At 43.3% G+C, this 16,103-nt stretch overlaps 1 protein-coding gene across 1 annotated transcript in view; it reads right to left on the bottom strand.

The window, feature by feature from the left end:
* Ncaph (non-SMC condensin I complex subunit H) overlaps positions 1-16,103 on the bottom strand; it is a 36,786-nt gene that overhangs the window by 15,204 nt on the left and 5,479 nt on the right. The window contains exons 2-10 of the mRNA XM_074050223.1: positions 15,664-15,907; positions 15,411-15,501; positions 14,291-14,383; positions 13,852-13,987; positions 11,400-11,524; positions 6,241-6,430; positions 4,912-5,003; positions 3,921-4,108; positions 431-579 (exon numbers count right to left, since the gene is read on the bottom strand). Coding sequence (XP_073906324.1) covers positions 431-579; positions 3,921-4,108; positions 4,912-5,003; positions 6,241-6,430; positions 11,400-11,524; positions 13,852-13,987; positions 14,291-14,383; positions 15,411-15,501; positions 15,664-15,907 — 1,308 coding nt within the window. The remainder of the gene's footprint in view (positions 1-430; positions 580-3,920; positions 4,109-4,911; positions 5,004-6,240; positions 6,431-11,399; positions 11,525-13,851; positions 13,988-14,290; positions 14,384-15,410; positions 15,502-15,663; positions 15,908-16,103) is intronic.

The following is a 16,103-nucleotide window of genomic DNA, read 5'->3' on the forward strand; positions in this document are numbered from 1 at the left end:
ACCTGCCATTTCTGTTTTGGCTAACAGAAACAATAGAGAAGTGTTCTAAGTCCTTCCTTTGCAAGTCAGAAAGCCAAACACGTAAGGTTGGCATACCCTTCGGAGATACTGCAGAGTGCTGCCTTGTTGTTATTCCTGTATGTCCTCTAGGGCCTGGTGGTCATTCCCACTGTTTGAAGTCATGCTGCTACTAGGAAGCAGTGTGAGTTCATGAGCCCCATTCTCCTGACCCTAGTTACTTACTCTTAACTGACCCTTTATCTCAAGCCAGGCCAACTACTGTCCAACATGGAGGCTGGCTCATCTGTGCCTCCTCAGTTCACAAAAAGGTGCAAAAGGTCACCAACTGGCATTTCCTTTCCTTGGCTGACTGCTGACTGGCTGGTCATCTACACTACTTTGTCTTAAAGTTCTATCTACAAGTACATACGCTTCTGTTGAGGCCTAAAGTGCCAGTGATCTGGGCCAGCCCACATCTTCATGGTCCGGGGACTGAAATAGGAATATTCTCCAGGTTTCATGGACAGAAGGGGGCACATGGTCCCAATGTCTCCATCCCCAAGAGAAATCATTTCTTTCCTGTAATGCACATGAAATCTTTGTTCATATATACAACATATAATACAATTATGTATTTACATGCAAAGAAGCCTATGATGTCATTGGAGATGTTACCTACCCACTCTTCCACAAATGAGTGGCATTTCTAAGAGTAAGTACAGTATAAATCCCCCATTAACAATCCCTTAGCTTTTACTTCTCCATTGCTTTTGCTTCTCTTAATTTTATAACAAATTCTCATATCTATACAAGTTCTTTGGATGTTTCAAATGTTTCCTAAAATGCTAATCTACCTCTGAGATAGAAGAAACAGAGAGGTACAGAGAAATTAAGAGATTTGCATATGTGTATTGCTTTTCTTCCTGAGAAATTAAGTTGCTTTTTTGGCTTGATGGTGGTGGTACTAGGATTTGAACTCAGGACCCTGCCTCTTGAGCTATGCCCCAGCTCTTTTTGCTATATTTATTACTGTTGGCAATACTGGCATTTGAACTCAGGGCCTCTTGATTGCTAGTTTATTTTTCAGATAGGATCTTGAGCTTTTTGCCTAGGTAGTCTTGGATCTCTACCACCTACCTCCTCTGCTTCGTGTGTAGCTGGATTTACAGCTATGCACTACCACATCTGGCTTGGTTTCTTTTTTTTTTTTTTTTGCAGTACTGTAGTTAGAACTCAAGGGCCTTGTGCTTGCCAGGCTGGGGGTCTACCACTTCAGTCATTCTACAAGCCATGATTTTATTGACTGAGATGGGAGCTCACAAACTTTGTTGCTCAAGCTGGTCCTGAACAGTCTCCCAGTCTCCACCTCCCAAGTAGATAGGATTATAGATGTGAGCCACTGTGGCTGCCTCAGCTTGTTTTTGAGATAGGGTCTCACAAACGTTTTACCTAGTCTGGCCTTGAACCACAATCCTCCATCTCACCTCCCCTGTAGCTGAGATTACAGCTATGAAAAACCATGTCCGGCTTCCTGGGAAATTTTTTTTTTGAAATTTTTCTTTTTCATTTTTTTTTTGGCAGCACTGGAGTTTGAATTCAGGGCCTTGTGCTTGCTAGGCAGATACTCTTACCATTTGAGCCACTCTACCAGTCTTTTTTGAAGATTTTATATAAAACTACACAGCTAATAAAATGCCAAAGTTGGGAATCAACAAAATTCTAAGAATCTCTTCACACAAAAGGTTTTTTGCCAATCCTCTGTTCTTTCTTTACCACCTTCCCATTAAAGAAGACTCCAGTAGGCACTGCTATATAGTTCTTACTAACAGTGAAATGATGTTCTGATGTACACAGTTAACTTCCCGAATGCTCTGGGGCCCTTCATCACCTGCCACTCAGCTTCACTCTGCTGTGTGATATGTATAATGGCCTGTTCAGCATGCAGGTTTGGTTTCTTGCCTTCCTACAAGAATCTATGTGAGATTTCTCCTGACGGCCTCTGCTACACTAGGAAGCATGTTAGCATGGCTGTGCTGCCCTCTAAGGGTAAAGGTAGCTAGGAGCCTTCAGGCAGAGACTGTCTTAGTATTTGCGTTGAGCCATACATATGAATTCTCTTTATAACAAGCCCTATGGAGTAAGCTAAAAAACTTTAAAAGGGGAACTTTGACTTTCTCTACAGAATCTAACAAAAACCCCATGAAACTGTATTTATGTTTTTAATCATGTAATTAAAAAACTTGGGCTGGGAGAGTAGCTCAAACGGTACACCACCTGCCTAGCAAGCATGAGGCCATGAATTCAAACCCTAGTACTACAAAACAAAAAAACATAAAATAATTTCAAAAATTAAAACACACTAAAAAAAACTCTTTTTCTAGTCTGTGAGACCTGTGAGGCCACAGAACCTAATACCTAGCCTGCATTAAGTGATAGATGTACTGTGTACTGTACCATGAACTGTAGCCAGAAAAAGAAGGCTCCAGGAACATGCCTTGAATCCCCATGGACATTCTACTGTTTAGAGGTTGGGCATTTACAGGCAAAGGTATCAAGAGGCTCCCTTCCCATGAGCCTGGCCCAGGGCTGTGCAAAGTCCCTGCAGACTTCCTGAACCCAGTATCTTCAACATACCTGCTATGTAGCAGGTAGCCTATGGCCCAACTTCACCACTAAGCAACTAACTCAAACTACAGTCTGCCCCTTCAACTTTCTCCAGCACCATCTCTCCCCACCCTCACAGGAGAATCTATCTCTTCTACCCCTTTCTTTAACACCATAGGGCCCGTCCTTTGCTTCATCCCCTGTTCTGTCCTACTGTACTAACACCAGCAAGCTACAAGTCTCTGCCCAGGGCTGGCAGAGTGGTTTAAATGGTAAAGCACCTATTTAGTAAGTGTGAGGCCAAGTATAAACCCCAGAACAACTCCCCGCCCCTCCAAACAAAAATGATCAGTTTGGGGCTAGGGTGTGGCTCAAGTGGGAGAATACCTGCTTAGCAAGTACAAGGCCCTGAGTTCAAACCCCAGCACCATAAAAACAAAAAAAGAAAAGGTCTCTGCCCAGCTGGCTCCCAACACATCAGTTAGCCCACCAGAATGCTTCGTTCTTGCCAAGTACAGAGTAAGCTGGTCTCTGACTAATGCTTTAACCACGGCCAACATCTTCTAAACGCACACTATGACATACAAGGGTCAGCTAGAAAATGCTTGGCCCCACCCCCACTGGTGCAGGAAGAGGGAGGCGATGAGCTGACTGCTTTCAAAGGGTTGTGAAATTGCTTCCAGATCATACTCAGAATTAAAACAATACTAATCTACGAATGCCAACCAAGTTCTGAGTTTTTTGTTATGACACTTACTCAGTTAAGCAAAAATTTAAATTACTGAAGACCAATTCTCTCTGTTCTCCCTCAAACATGCTCAACTCTATTCATTTAGCTCTCCATGTTTTCCTTGTCGCCTATCTGGTAACCCAGAACTGCCCATCTGCTTAGCTTTCAGGCAGGCACCACTTTTTTCTGAAAGGAACATACAGGTCTTTTTCTGATTGTCACTGACACTCAGAGAGATGACCCAAAGCCAGGATACACACATGTGTGATGAGAGCCCCCCCTCTATATAAAAATGCATTACCATAGCCACGCTGAAATAAAAACAAGATCCCAGGTAGTTTTTCCAGCACTTTACATGGTTCTAATCCTTACAAGTCCCTGTACTGTCAGTTTTGTAACCAAGGTGGTTCAGCCAACATACAAAGCCAGGTATGACTCTGCTGCAAGTCATGTGGTTCAGTTGATGTACACAACATGGTACACCAACCCAGCTAACCAGGACTGTAATCACATAACCCCAGAGGAGACCAGTTTGGAAGAGATGGAAAACACCCCTGGAAACTTTCTGGGACCCTAAAAGCCTTACTGGCAGGGCTCCTTCCAGCTCCGGAGCTCTTCATGATCCCCAGCTGCAGAGTGGTCTGGTTCATCACTGGCATCAAAGTCATCCTCCAGTGGCCCATCTGGAAAGTCCCTGCAGTCATTCTCAACATCAGCGTCAATGTCAAATACCTGATCATTCTTCTTAAACTTGTCTACCAGGGCTGACACAGACTGGAGGGACAAAACAGGCTTCTGTAGCTCTCCTCATTCCTCTGGCCACCCCAGCTCACCCCTGGAAGAACAACCTCCTCAAGCTCACTCTCCAGTTTCCAGTCTCTCTTTCCCCTGTGCCACCCCTTCTCACCCCCTGCTTCCCAGGGCCAGCACGCTCATGAGAGTAAAGCACTGAGGAAGTTTACACTGTGCAACATAGGATGAAGCTGTATTGTACCAGGCACATTCTGTAAAACATAAAACAGGAATCTGTATCCATTAACTGCATGTTTGGAAAAAATAGTTTTCCATGGAGACCATTTATTTTGGAAGTTGTAGTAAGTAGGCCAAAGGGGGCCCTGCTAAAAATATACAAAAGAAGGCCTTACACATGACAATTTCTCAGGAAACAGTGTGCCAAGGGACTCAACCCCAAACACCAGGAAATGCTTCAAGCTTGAGAGCAGCCTGAGACCAGAGGCCACTGGAATAACTACATTTGAGAGTATATCTGACAAAATCCACTCATGAATGGCAGGGTAGCCTGGCCCTAGGGAAGCAAATGAGGGGACATGAAGCTAATCCCAGAATCCATTTGCTTTATGATGGTCCTGCTTGGGTTCACAACCCTACTTCGACCCAGCCAGGCTTTTTATCCATAAAGAAGTGCCAAAGGAAATGTTTTCTGTACTCGGCTAAATAAAAAACGATGCCACAGTTTTGGTTCCCACTGGGCAGAACTAATACTGGGCCATCTAACTGAAACCACAAACCATTGGAGAAATGCCCAGAGCCCTTATAAGTACAAAAGTTGACCACACCTCATTATGTGTTTCACTGTCCCATTTAGTAAACTGGAACCCAGCCAGGGAAGGGCAGAGCTGGCGATCTTCCACACATTGCTGCAAGGGTGCTGGAGGAACAGCAAGATCACAAAGAGATTAGAGGTGGGTCAAGTACATTCCTCCTGAATGACGTGGAGGGGCACAATCATGTCACTGTTCTCCAGCAAAAGCTACAGTAGTAATGCTGGCAGGCTGCCAGTCAATGTGGGCCAGACTGCTTTTGGGGAGCAAGCAAATGCACAGGTGCACACCACACTGGAGTCAGGCTATACACTGTCATTCCCAGGATTAGTAAAATGCTGTGGGGGAAACCTGAGGCACAGACATTTGATTCTGAAATGAAGTCTGTGCCCTACACTATAGTTGGGAAAACAAAAACCCTTCCTGTTAAAGGCATACTAAGTAAATAAGCAATCATGTAATGGTACTTATTTTTAGTCCCAATCTAAACTAACTCCAGATGATCTACCTCAGAGATCAGTCCCAGTGGAGGGCATAAACATGGAAAACAGATTGTTTGCACAAAACAGTAATATTGAGCAAAATTTAAGAGAGAATAGATGCCATAATATCTGCTTGGCCCTGCCTACAGAGGGGGAAGATCAAATTTATTCAACAGGTAAGACGATCATAGGCACATGCAGCTATCATGCTGCCTACACCTGGCTTTCACACTGCCTGCTCCTCTCATGACATCCTCAAAAGACCCCTGGGTTGGGGTGAAGAGGGAGAATGGGAAGGGTGTTAAATTTTGCCAATCTAGTGTAAGAGAACTGACAATAGGATAGGGGACTCTTGGACTGCCACAGGGGTTTGAAAACAATTGCTAATTCCCCCTTCTCCTCAGGAACCTTTGGACTGGGAGCAAGGCCTCTCCAGCTAGACAGAAGTCTCCATTCAGCTCCCTTCCCAAGTCTCAATTTTCCACGTCACTGTGAGCCCATGACTGCAAGAGCTGGTTGCAACAGTAGGTGCTTGAGGTACATGGCACCAAGAAGCAACGGTTGACTATTTAGACTCCATACTGCAGAGAAGAAAAACTTGAGTTGGTTGTTAGGCACTGTGAAAAGGATGACCAATTTGACATCCCAGAAGAACCTTTGGGTGATTTAAAAAAACAACATAAAGCTATGGTGGTGACGCAGGCAAAGGATCTTGGGTTTGAGGGCAGACTGTGCTACATACTGTGACCTTGTTTTAAAAAAAAAAAACAACATAAGAGCACAGTGAACTATTATACCCACGGCTATAACAAAGCTTCTCTGATGACTGAAATGCTCTGGTAAAAGACATGGTTGTACCTACCTTTTAAATCTGACATTTCTACCCAACCTAAATCTGGCAACTTGAGAGGTTCTCCGGTGGAGAGGGTCTGGACATCGGAAGGAAAAAGCAGCTCACTTCTATAGTCCTGGCAGTGGAGGGTGGAGAGAAATACCCCTGCTGTGCTGCACTCATCAAATGAGGCCGCAGTTTTCTGAAACATGGGATCAACCTGAGTATAAGAACAGAGGGAACCGAGGAATTATGGTAGGTAGTAGAGAAAATACAAACTCATGCACTGGCCTCTGCTCACCTGCAAATGTATACATGAGACTAAGATGCCTCTGCACATAATCAAAAGGGGAAGGATTTAGCCAGGCACTGGTGGCTCATGACTGTAATTCTAGCTACTCAGAAGGCAGAGATTAGGAGAACTGCGGTTCAAAGCCAGCCTGGGCAAACAGTTTGAGAGACCCTATTTCGAAAAAAACCCTTCTCAAAAAAGGGGCTGGTGGAGTGGTTCAAGGTATAGGCCCTGAGTTCAAACCCCAGTACTGCAAAAAAAAAAAAAAAAGGGGGGGGGGCGGACAGGCTTTCTAACCTATCAGATAAAATCCCAGTTGAAAGGAAAGGTAGTATGTGGTCAGATGGATAAACATATTCCATTCAAGACAGTACACAGTAAGAAGAGTGTATTTTGTCAATCTGTTTATTTACAATACACCTGGACAGTGACTCCTTCCACAAGTCACTGTTTCTAAATGGCTACCTGTAAAACACCCAATGCAATAGAATGCTATGATGAGTTATGTTGGCTTAAAAGCCTATGTGCAGAAGCTAGTCACAAGGTTCTATTGTTCCTCTGCACAGAAATATTTCTAAGATTTTGATGAACACAACCAAGACATCTAGGTAAAAGACATGCAGAGTCAATAGGGCTAGGTGGCTGGGTAAATGACAGAGAATGTAGAAGGTCCCAAGGCTGGGTCAAAGAGCAAGAGTGGCAGAGCCACATGACACTAAGCCCAAAGGCAGAACAGAGCACTGGGCAAAAGCTCAGGGTTAGGGCAAGGCACATACATGTGTGGCAAAAAGAATTCACTTGGGACTCAACGGGGAGTCAGGAGACCAGGAGATCAGGTTGGGTATTGGGTTCCCAAGTCTTCCTAGTACTCTGGGACATGGCTGCCACGGAGAGAGAGGAGCTTGGATCTCACAACACACATGTAGCTCCCTAGACCCCTTCTGGCTCTGAGCCCAACTCACCAGAACTGAGGTTCTGCTCTTGCTTTTCCCATGAACCCATCTCACCACAGTCGCACATCTATCACCTCCCATCTCCTCCATCCTCACCCAGGCAGCTATACAACTGCTCCATGTTTTTCTCCCAATGCATCCCCAGTGCCACCAATTCAACCCTGTGGTCTTTCCCACTTCCTATCCTAATAACATTAGTGGTGTTCTCCCATTCCCTTTCTCAAATGCTAATCAAAGTGATGCTTTCCCACGCGGAGCCTCACACCTAGAAGTTTTGTACGGAAAGTAATGGAACCAAATGCAGCATTTCAGAATTAACACAGAAACTGCACACTAACCCACATTAAACTGAAAACACTAAGATAATCTTCTTACCCTTTTTTTTTGGCAGTAGTGGGGTTTGCACTCAGGTAAAACAAAAGCCCGTCTAGCCCTTTCTGCTTTAGTTTTTTTTTTTTTCTTTTTCAGATAAGTTCCCTTACTTTTGCCTGGGTGGCCCTTGGACCGTGATACTCCTACCTCTGCCTCAAGAGTAGCTGAGATTACAGGTGTATAACCACAATGCCTACCTTGGTTTCTTTTCTTTTTGGGATGACACTGGGGTTTGAACTCAGGCCTTCATGCTTGGAAAGCAAGCACTCTACCATTTGAGCTATGTCTCCAGTCCATTTTGCTCTGGTTATTTTGGAGGTGGCATCTCACAAACTACTTGCCCAGGCTGGCCTCAAACCATGATCTTCCTGATCTCAGCCTCCCAAATAGCTAGTATTACAGAGGTAAGCCACCAGCCTCAGTTTGATTTTTGAGATAGAGTCTCACTAATTTTTTGCCTGGACCTCAGTCCTCCTATCTCTCCCTCCAAATTAGCTGGGATTATAGGCGTGTACTACCACACCTGGCTATTTCCTCACTTTTGTCTAGAATTATATCATCAGTATGAGAATAGTGGTTCTTTCAGATAAATCAGATTGGAGTTATATCCCTGAGTAATGGGATGGAAAAAATGAATTATTGCTGGCAGCGTAATTGAGTAGATGAAACCCTTTGAGACAAGGGTCCAAAGTAAGGCGGGATCATAGTTAAAGAAGGTCTGGGCAGGCAAAAGACTATATGGTAATGTCCAGGATTGTTTTAGGGATGACTTCTAAGTAAACTCCTAGCTCTAGCCAAACTTGTACTCTCCAGCAACCTAAAAGGAGCCAGAATGTATGTGCACCATCGCCTTATGCCTCCACCTAAGATCACCTCCCACACAGCTAAGACAGGGAACCAGGATCTGAACTTTATACTGCCTGCCTCCACATCATGGTATCACCATAGTCAATGCTGATGCAAGCAACAGGAAAGAATATAACAGACCTCCACCCCATCCCACCCCCACATGAACCTGCCACTCTGCCTCTTCCCTCCTGTACCCAGCATGGGCTTCTAGGTAACCTTACCTCTAGTTTCTCTTGCCCATGCCAAGCAACCCCCCACAGGCTGGAGTTATCAGTCAGCCCAGATTAGGCTAGACCTGCTTGGACCCAACTCCACCTCATCACTCAGAATGAACCCAGTAAGCCCCCCACCTCCCTACTAGCCTACCAACTCAGTCTCACCACCACCATAAGCTTTGAGACCACTGGGACTGATCTCATTATTACCTTTATCCGGCTTAGTAATCACACAAAAAGCCTTCAGACTCAAGAATTGTACATTGCCCAGACTCTACAATCTATTCAGTTCTGACATTCTCCTTCAGGGCCTCATCTTCCACTCCTCCCTAGTGGCTGATGTGTCCCCCAGAGTCCTCTAGACCCAGTTAGTCACCAGCAAGATTCCCTTAGATTACCTGAAGGTTCTTGCCACCTGATCTAACTCATGCATTCTCAGGCAGGGGGAGGGAGGAGTCCCTCTCAAGAGGTAAAAATTGGTTTGGTGGGGACAGAAAAATATAGATATTATAATTTGTGGCTCTCCAAACCTTGACCCTACCTGACAAAATCTTATTCCTTAATATTTAATTTCAAGGGGAAAGAACAGTTAACAAAATGTCCCGGGAGGCACTGAAGCGGGAAAGGCAATGCAAACAGGATGAAGGGTAGTGCTGCAGCTGAGACATGAACTCTCTAGGGTGTGCTTCCCCTGCAGGTTTCTGCAGTGGATGCTTCCTCTCCAGTCCTCCAGCTCTCCTCTCTTTTCTGCACCAGCAACAATTCCTTCTCCACTAGCCTGTAGTCATCAACAAAATATGCTGCAATTCTCCCTTGTAAAAACAAAACTCTCAACCTTACTTTCCCTTCCATATGCCATCCCACTCCTCTACTCTAATTTGCAGCAAAACTCTTCAAGACAACCACCTATATTCAGTGTATTCATTCTTCTCCTCCCATTTGCTGTCCCATTTATTATGATAAATTTCAAACCTACAAGGATGTTCAAAGAATAGTCATCTGAACCCCCATATAACTTCTACCTAAATTCCCCAATGGAGAACATTTTGCATGGTTGCTCACTCATACACTCACACTTACACACACACACTCACACACATTCTCACTCTCTCTCTCTATATATATATATGTATATGCATATCTCATGACATTTTACCTATATGCCAGTTATTAAGTTAGTGCCTCTCAGCTCCAACCTGCCTTTTCTCCTTTGCTCTGTCCTGCTAGGTTTGGGGCATTTTGGCTTTCCCAGAAGTTCTCTGTTTGGATCTACCAATAGGGGGCAATAAAGGGAGACTGCAGGGTTGGAGGAGAATAAAGGGACTTACTCCTGGTTTGTCTTTCTATAGACTTCCAGTTCACCTGAGTGTCACCAGCACTGCTCCTTCACCCTCAGCTACAGTAGCGCCTGGCTGTAGCAGCAGCTAAGTCCAGTTTGCAGCTTTCTTCATACTCACAGCACCAACCTCACTGTGTGGCCCTCAGAGACACCAGCGCCAGCCAGCATGCCCTACTCAGAGGTCTGAGTCCTGGCCCCTAGCCCTTCCTCCAAACTCAGTGATATCAGCACTAGCCAAGCAGCACTTTCCTCAGAGGTCTGAGTGTCAGCTCCAGAGGACCCTCTTCAAGCTTCCCAGTGGCCTCAGGTTCCACACGTGACTTTGTTGAGGATTCCCCCCCACACTCCCTAATATGAAACACTTTCTCATTTTGACACCACATTCCTGTTTTCTTCCTACGTACTGGATTTTCATCAGCTTTCTGAACTCCTAAGACCATGGTAGCCCAGAGCACAGTCCTTTTTCCACATACACTCAGTTCCAGTCTTGTGATCTTAACTATCAGTTACGAATGCCACTGGGGTAAGAGAAGGAAGAATATATTGAGTGCAAACATTTTTTTTTGAGGCCAATCAAAATTGGATTTCTTACAACTGTCTTATAGATATACTCTCAGGGTCTCACACATGGTATGCTACAACCCCAAACCTGAAGCAATGTTTTTAATAACATAATTTTAAAAAACTGGAGCAAAACCATTTGCTTTAAATTAACTATGCTTATTATAAACAAGGCCTCCAGTACTAAGGCTGTTTTAGAGACCACTTAGCCTCAAATACTACCTCACTCACCAGATATATCATCTTGGGCATATTACTTAATAGCTCTGTGTCTCAGTTACCTCTTTATTAAATGCAACAAGGATGTTGTGGGAATTACCCAAGTCAATATAGCTTATAGTCCCAGTGTATGTACAAAAAATATTAGCTATCATCACCACTGCTGCATACTTGTAAATAAAATTAAGTATTTTATTGATCAAATTTCTCAGTAATTTCATTCTGAAATACTGAGGGACATACCACCATCTTCATTATAAACCTAAGGGATGATAATGCAGAAATACTAACTGAGTAATTTACTCCCTAAGGCTTGAACAAGCACAGACCAGCAAGGCGCCTGAGGATCTGAATTAGTCAGAGATCACAATGTGCACACACTTCCTCACCTCACACTTTCTCTCTGCTTCGGAGACATTGAGGTTATTTATATTCTGTTCGATGGTTTTGTATGAATGCTTCTTCTTTGGCTTTGGAGCCTTTTTGGTTGTTCCTGTTTCGGTAGCACTTCCATCTAAAAGAAGGAATAAGACTGTATACTGCAAGGACTTCTTAGAAGCATATGACTGAATTTACTAATTCAAGTTCTTCAAAACCCTAAGAAGCAGTTATAATTTAAACATATGGATTTCTCTCAAAGCAATAGACACATCTAATCTGCAATTTATGAAGAACTGAATTACTTGATTAAGTATTTGGCTTCTAACATAAGTCAAATTCTAAAGATACCCATATTAGAAGCCCCCTGGTTAATGTTTATTCAACATTGCCTAAATAAAAACTGAAAGCATTTATACATTTCTCTTCTTGAAAGAAAAATAGTATTGTCAAAAGCAAGTTACCTGTAAATAGGAGGACCAAAGGTCTGAAAGAAACAATAAAATCATTCCGAGAAACACCAACATTTTTTTTTTAGGTGGGACTAGAGTTTGAATTCAAGGCTTCATGCTTGCAAAGCAGGCAGTCTATGGCTTGAACCACACTTCTTTTTTTTTTTTTTTTTGCAGTACTGGGGTTTGAACTCAGGGCCTACACCTTTGCACCTTAAGCCACTCCACCAGCCCTTTTTTGTGATGAGTTTTTTTCCCAAGACAAGGTCTTGCAAACTATGCCTGGGTTGGCTTCCAACTGCAATCCTCCTGATCTCTGCCTCCTGAGTAGCTAGGATTACAGACATGAGCCATCAATGCCTGACTTGTTCTGGTTATTTTTTTTAAGATGGGAGCCTCACAAACTATTTGCCTAGACTGGCCTCAAACCATGGTTCTCTCAATCTCAGACTCCAAAGTAGCTAAGATTACAGCGGTGAGCCATCCCCTTCTTAACTATATTAAGAAGAGACACAGACTAGCATAAAGCCCTGAGTTCAATCCCCAGTACCACCAAAAAAAGACAAAGAAAACAAATGACACTGGGCTAGGCATGGTGGTACACGCCTGTGATCCCAGCTACTTGAGAGGCTAAGGCAGAAGGACCAAAAATTTGAGATCAGCCTGAGTTTCATAGCTAGTTCAAGGTCAACGGGCAGCTTAGCAAGATTCTGCCTCAAAACAAAATACAACTTAAAAAAAAAAAAAAAAAAAAACAATTGCAGCATTATTCACAATAGCCAAGTTATGGAAACAGCCAAGATGCCCACTACTGACGAATGGATTAAGAAAATGTGGTATTTGTACACAATGGAATTTTACACAGCCATGAAGAAGAATGAAATCTTATCATCTGCAAGTAAATGGATGGAACTGGAGATCATCCTGAGTGAGGTTAGCCAGACCCAGAAGACCAAAAAGCATATGTTCTCCCTCATATGCAGACTCTAGATCAAGGGTAAACACAACAAGGGGACTGGACTTTGATCACAGGATAAGGTGAGAGCACACAAGGGAGGTATGAGGATAGGTAAGAAACCCAAAAAACAAGATAGCATTTGATGTCCTCAATGCAAAGAAACTAATGCAGAAACTTTAAAGCAACAGAGGCCAACAGGAGAAGGGGACCAAGAACTAGATAAAAGGTTAGTTAGAGAATAATCAATTTAGAATGTAACACATTATGTATAGGAAAGCAATGTGAGGAATCTCCCTGTATAGCTATCCTTACCTCAACTAGCAAAAACCCTTGGTCTCCTTATTAATGTTTATACTCTCTCTTCAACAAAATTAGAGATAAGGGCAAAACAGTTTCTGCTCGGAAGCAAGGGGGTGGGGGGAAACGGAGAGGGTTGGGGGTCGGGGGAGAAATGACCCAAACATTGTATGCACATGTGAATAAAAGAAATTAAAAAAAAAAAAAAAAAGGAACTTAGGGATGTAACTGGTAGAACACTTGTCTAACACACACAAGGCTGTGGGATTGATCTCCAGTACTGACCAATAAAATAATTATCATTGACCATAAATTCTCTACAGAATTAAAAAGCTAGATTTCCCTGTGATTTTCTCATGCAAAATCATATATTCTGCCAGATGCTAGAGGCTCACACCTATAATCCTAGCTACTCAGGAGGCAGAGATCAGAAGAATCATGGTTCAAAGCCAGCCCAAGCAAATAGTTTGCAAGACCCTATCTTGCAAAACCCATCACAAAAAAGGGCTGGTGGAGTGGCTCAAGGTGAAGGCCCTGAGTTCAAGCCCCAGTACCGCAAAAAAAAAAAAAAAAAAAAAATATATATATATATATATATACACACACACACACACACACACACACATACATATGAAAATGTCCATGCCTTCAATAAAATGACATAACTGATTTTTTTGTGACTTCCTTCAGGTATGTCACTCAAATAATAACCTGATATACCCTAAAAGAAGCCCCTTAAATCCAGATTCCACATACCTGCACCATGGCCCTCCACTTCTGGAGATGGTGCATCTTTGCCCAGCCCCCCAAGTACTCTGTATACATCAGCATGGACGGCATCCACACGTACAGCATAAATCTTGGTGCTGGCATCCAGGGTGCCTGCAGCCACCTAGTCAAACAAGCAAAGCTATACTCATGAGGATGCAGAGAAAAGCACTCTGAACAGGCAAAACTCAACAAGTTTATTAAAATATTTATTTGCCCAAGAAAAAAATTTTAAAAATACTCCTAGGACTGATGAGAAATAAACACACTTGTGTTCTCTGCATTTCATCAGTTGAGGAAAGAAAGTAAAGTAGCTACGGCAATGTCTAGTTGAGAAGGTTCTCAGGTATTTGCAGAATTCAGTTGTATTAGACTAAACATTTGAAATAATCATTAATTCAGATATAAGAGTACACATCCTTCTTACTTTAAAGTTAGTTGGTTCTGTGTCCTTCTGTTTAAGAATCTCTGACATAAAATCGATCAAGTGCAAGCCAAAAGCATTCTTGGTGGTAATTTTCTGAAAACAGGAAATTATAGAAAGGTTATTTATAGCCTAGACAATGTAAACAGTACTACTCTAAACAGAAGAGGCTACATTTGTATATAGGAATACCCAAGTGTCACCACTGATCTCAACTCCCACAAATACTAGGCAATAGAGCCAAATCCACATGTATATTTCCTCCTTCTCAAGGCCTAAAGGGTGAGAACACACAATTCCTGAGTGTTCACTGTGCACAGGCCCTGATCTGAGCACTGCACATAAAGTGACTCAGACCAGCCCTATGAAGCAGGTATTACCCTCTTTCTCATTTTACAGATGAGGAGCCTATAGCAGGGGAGTGGGTGACTTGCCATAGTCACCAAGCTTAAAAGTGGAAAAGACAGGGCTACAACTTAGACTAGCTCCAGAACTTACCATAGCTCCAGAATTCACTCCATTTACCCTGAGTCCACACTGCCTCTCTAGGTGTACTGCAGGTAGAAGGCCACTTGTAAGGAGGTACACCAAAGGTCAAGAAATAGTAAGCCACACTGAGAAACACCAGCATTAAGAAGTAATACCGGAAGCTGGATGTTGGTGGCTCACGCCTGTAATCCTAGCTACTCAGGAGACAGAGATCAGGAGGATTGCAATTCGAAGCCAGCCCAGGCAAATAATTCCCAAGACCCAAGACCCTATCTTGAAAATATCCAACACAAAAAAGGGTTGGTGAGTGTCTCAAGTGGTAGAGCACCTGCCTAGCAAGTGTGAGGCCCTGAGTTCAAACACCATACCACCAAAAAAGAAAAAAAAAAAAGCAAAGCAACACTGCAGAGTAAAATAATTATCATGCATCCTCCACGGAATCAAGAAAGCTAAATTTTCCATGATCAAGAAGCAAGATCAGAGCCGAGCACAGTGGCTCATGCCTATAAACACAGCATTCAGGAGGCTAAGACAGGAGGATCTTGAGTTCAAGGCCAGCCAGAGCTACAGAGCAAGACCCTCTCAAAAACAAAAAAGATACAAACTCTTCAATGATAAACCAGCAAATACTCACATTTTCAGTGGACAGTTTGATACATGTGGAGTAATGCTCTGTAATCTGTGTGTTTGTAAACTTAGAGATGGTAGCCGACACATCAACACTCCTACATGAAAAGCAAAAACAAAAACTTTGGTAAGGATCCATGATACTATAACTTATCAAAACCTACACTCAGAACTCACGATGTATTATGCAGATGCCAGGACCCACATAACCCATTACAAGGTGGCCACCCAAAAAAGAACTAGCTCAGAAATACACTCACCTGCTGGAGGGAGAGGCTAACCGATGAGGCGAGTCTGTGCTGAACTGCAGGTCAAAGACCCTGGAGCGCCTCCGCTGCATTCGCTCCTTTTCATCATCATTCTGAGGGAAGTCTTCAAGGACTGGGGTGCCAGGAGTACTGAGAGGGGCCTTCCTGGGCAGTGGTACTGAGAACACTCGTTCTGAAGGCGAGGAGGTCCCGTGGGCGTGTCCCCGGGTCTCTGAGGAGGAGTTATTCATTGTGGCTGGAAATGATGGAACAAAACACTTGTTTAAGAAACCTTCAACAGAACATTTCCTATATTTAAGGGAATTGGTGTCTGTCACTGGATGGAGGCTCCCTAGACACTCCCTGATAAGATCTCCAATTCTAATACATGACACTAGACCCTCTAGAGTTTGGGTTTCATAGGTGGAGTCAGGGAAGAAGTAATAGGACAA

This window comes from Castor canadensis, chromosome 12, assembly GCF_047511655.1.
Source record: "Castor canadensis chromosome 12, mCasCan1.hap1v2, whole genome shotgun sequence".
In the NCBI taxonomy this organism is placed as follows: Eukaryota; Metazoa; Chordata; class Mammalia; order Rodentia; family Castoridae; genus Castor; species Castor canadensis.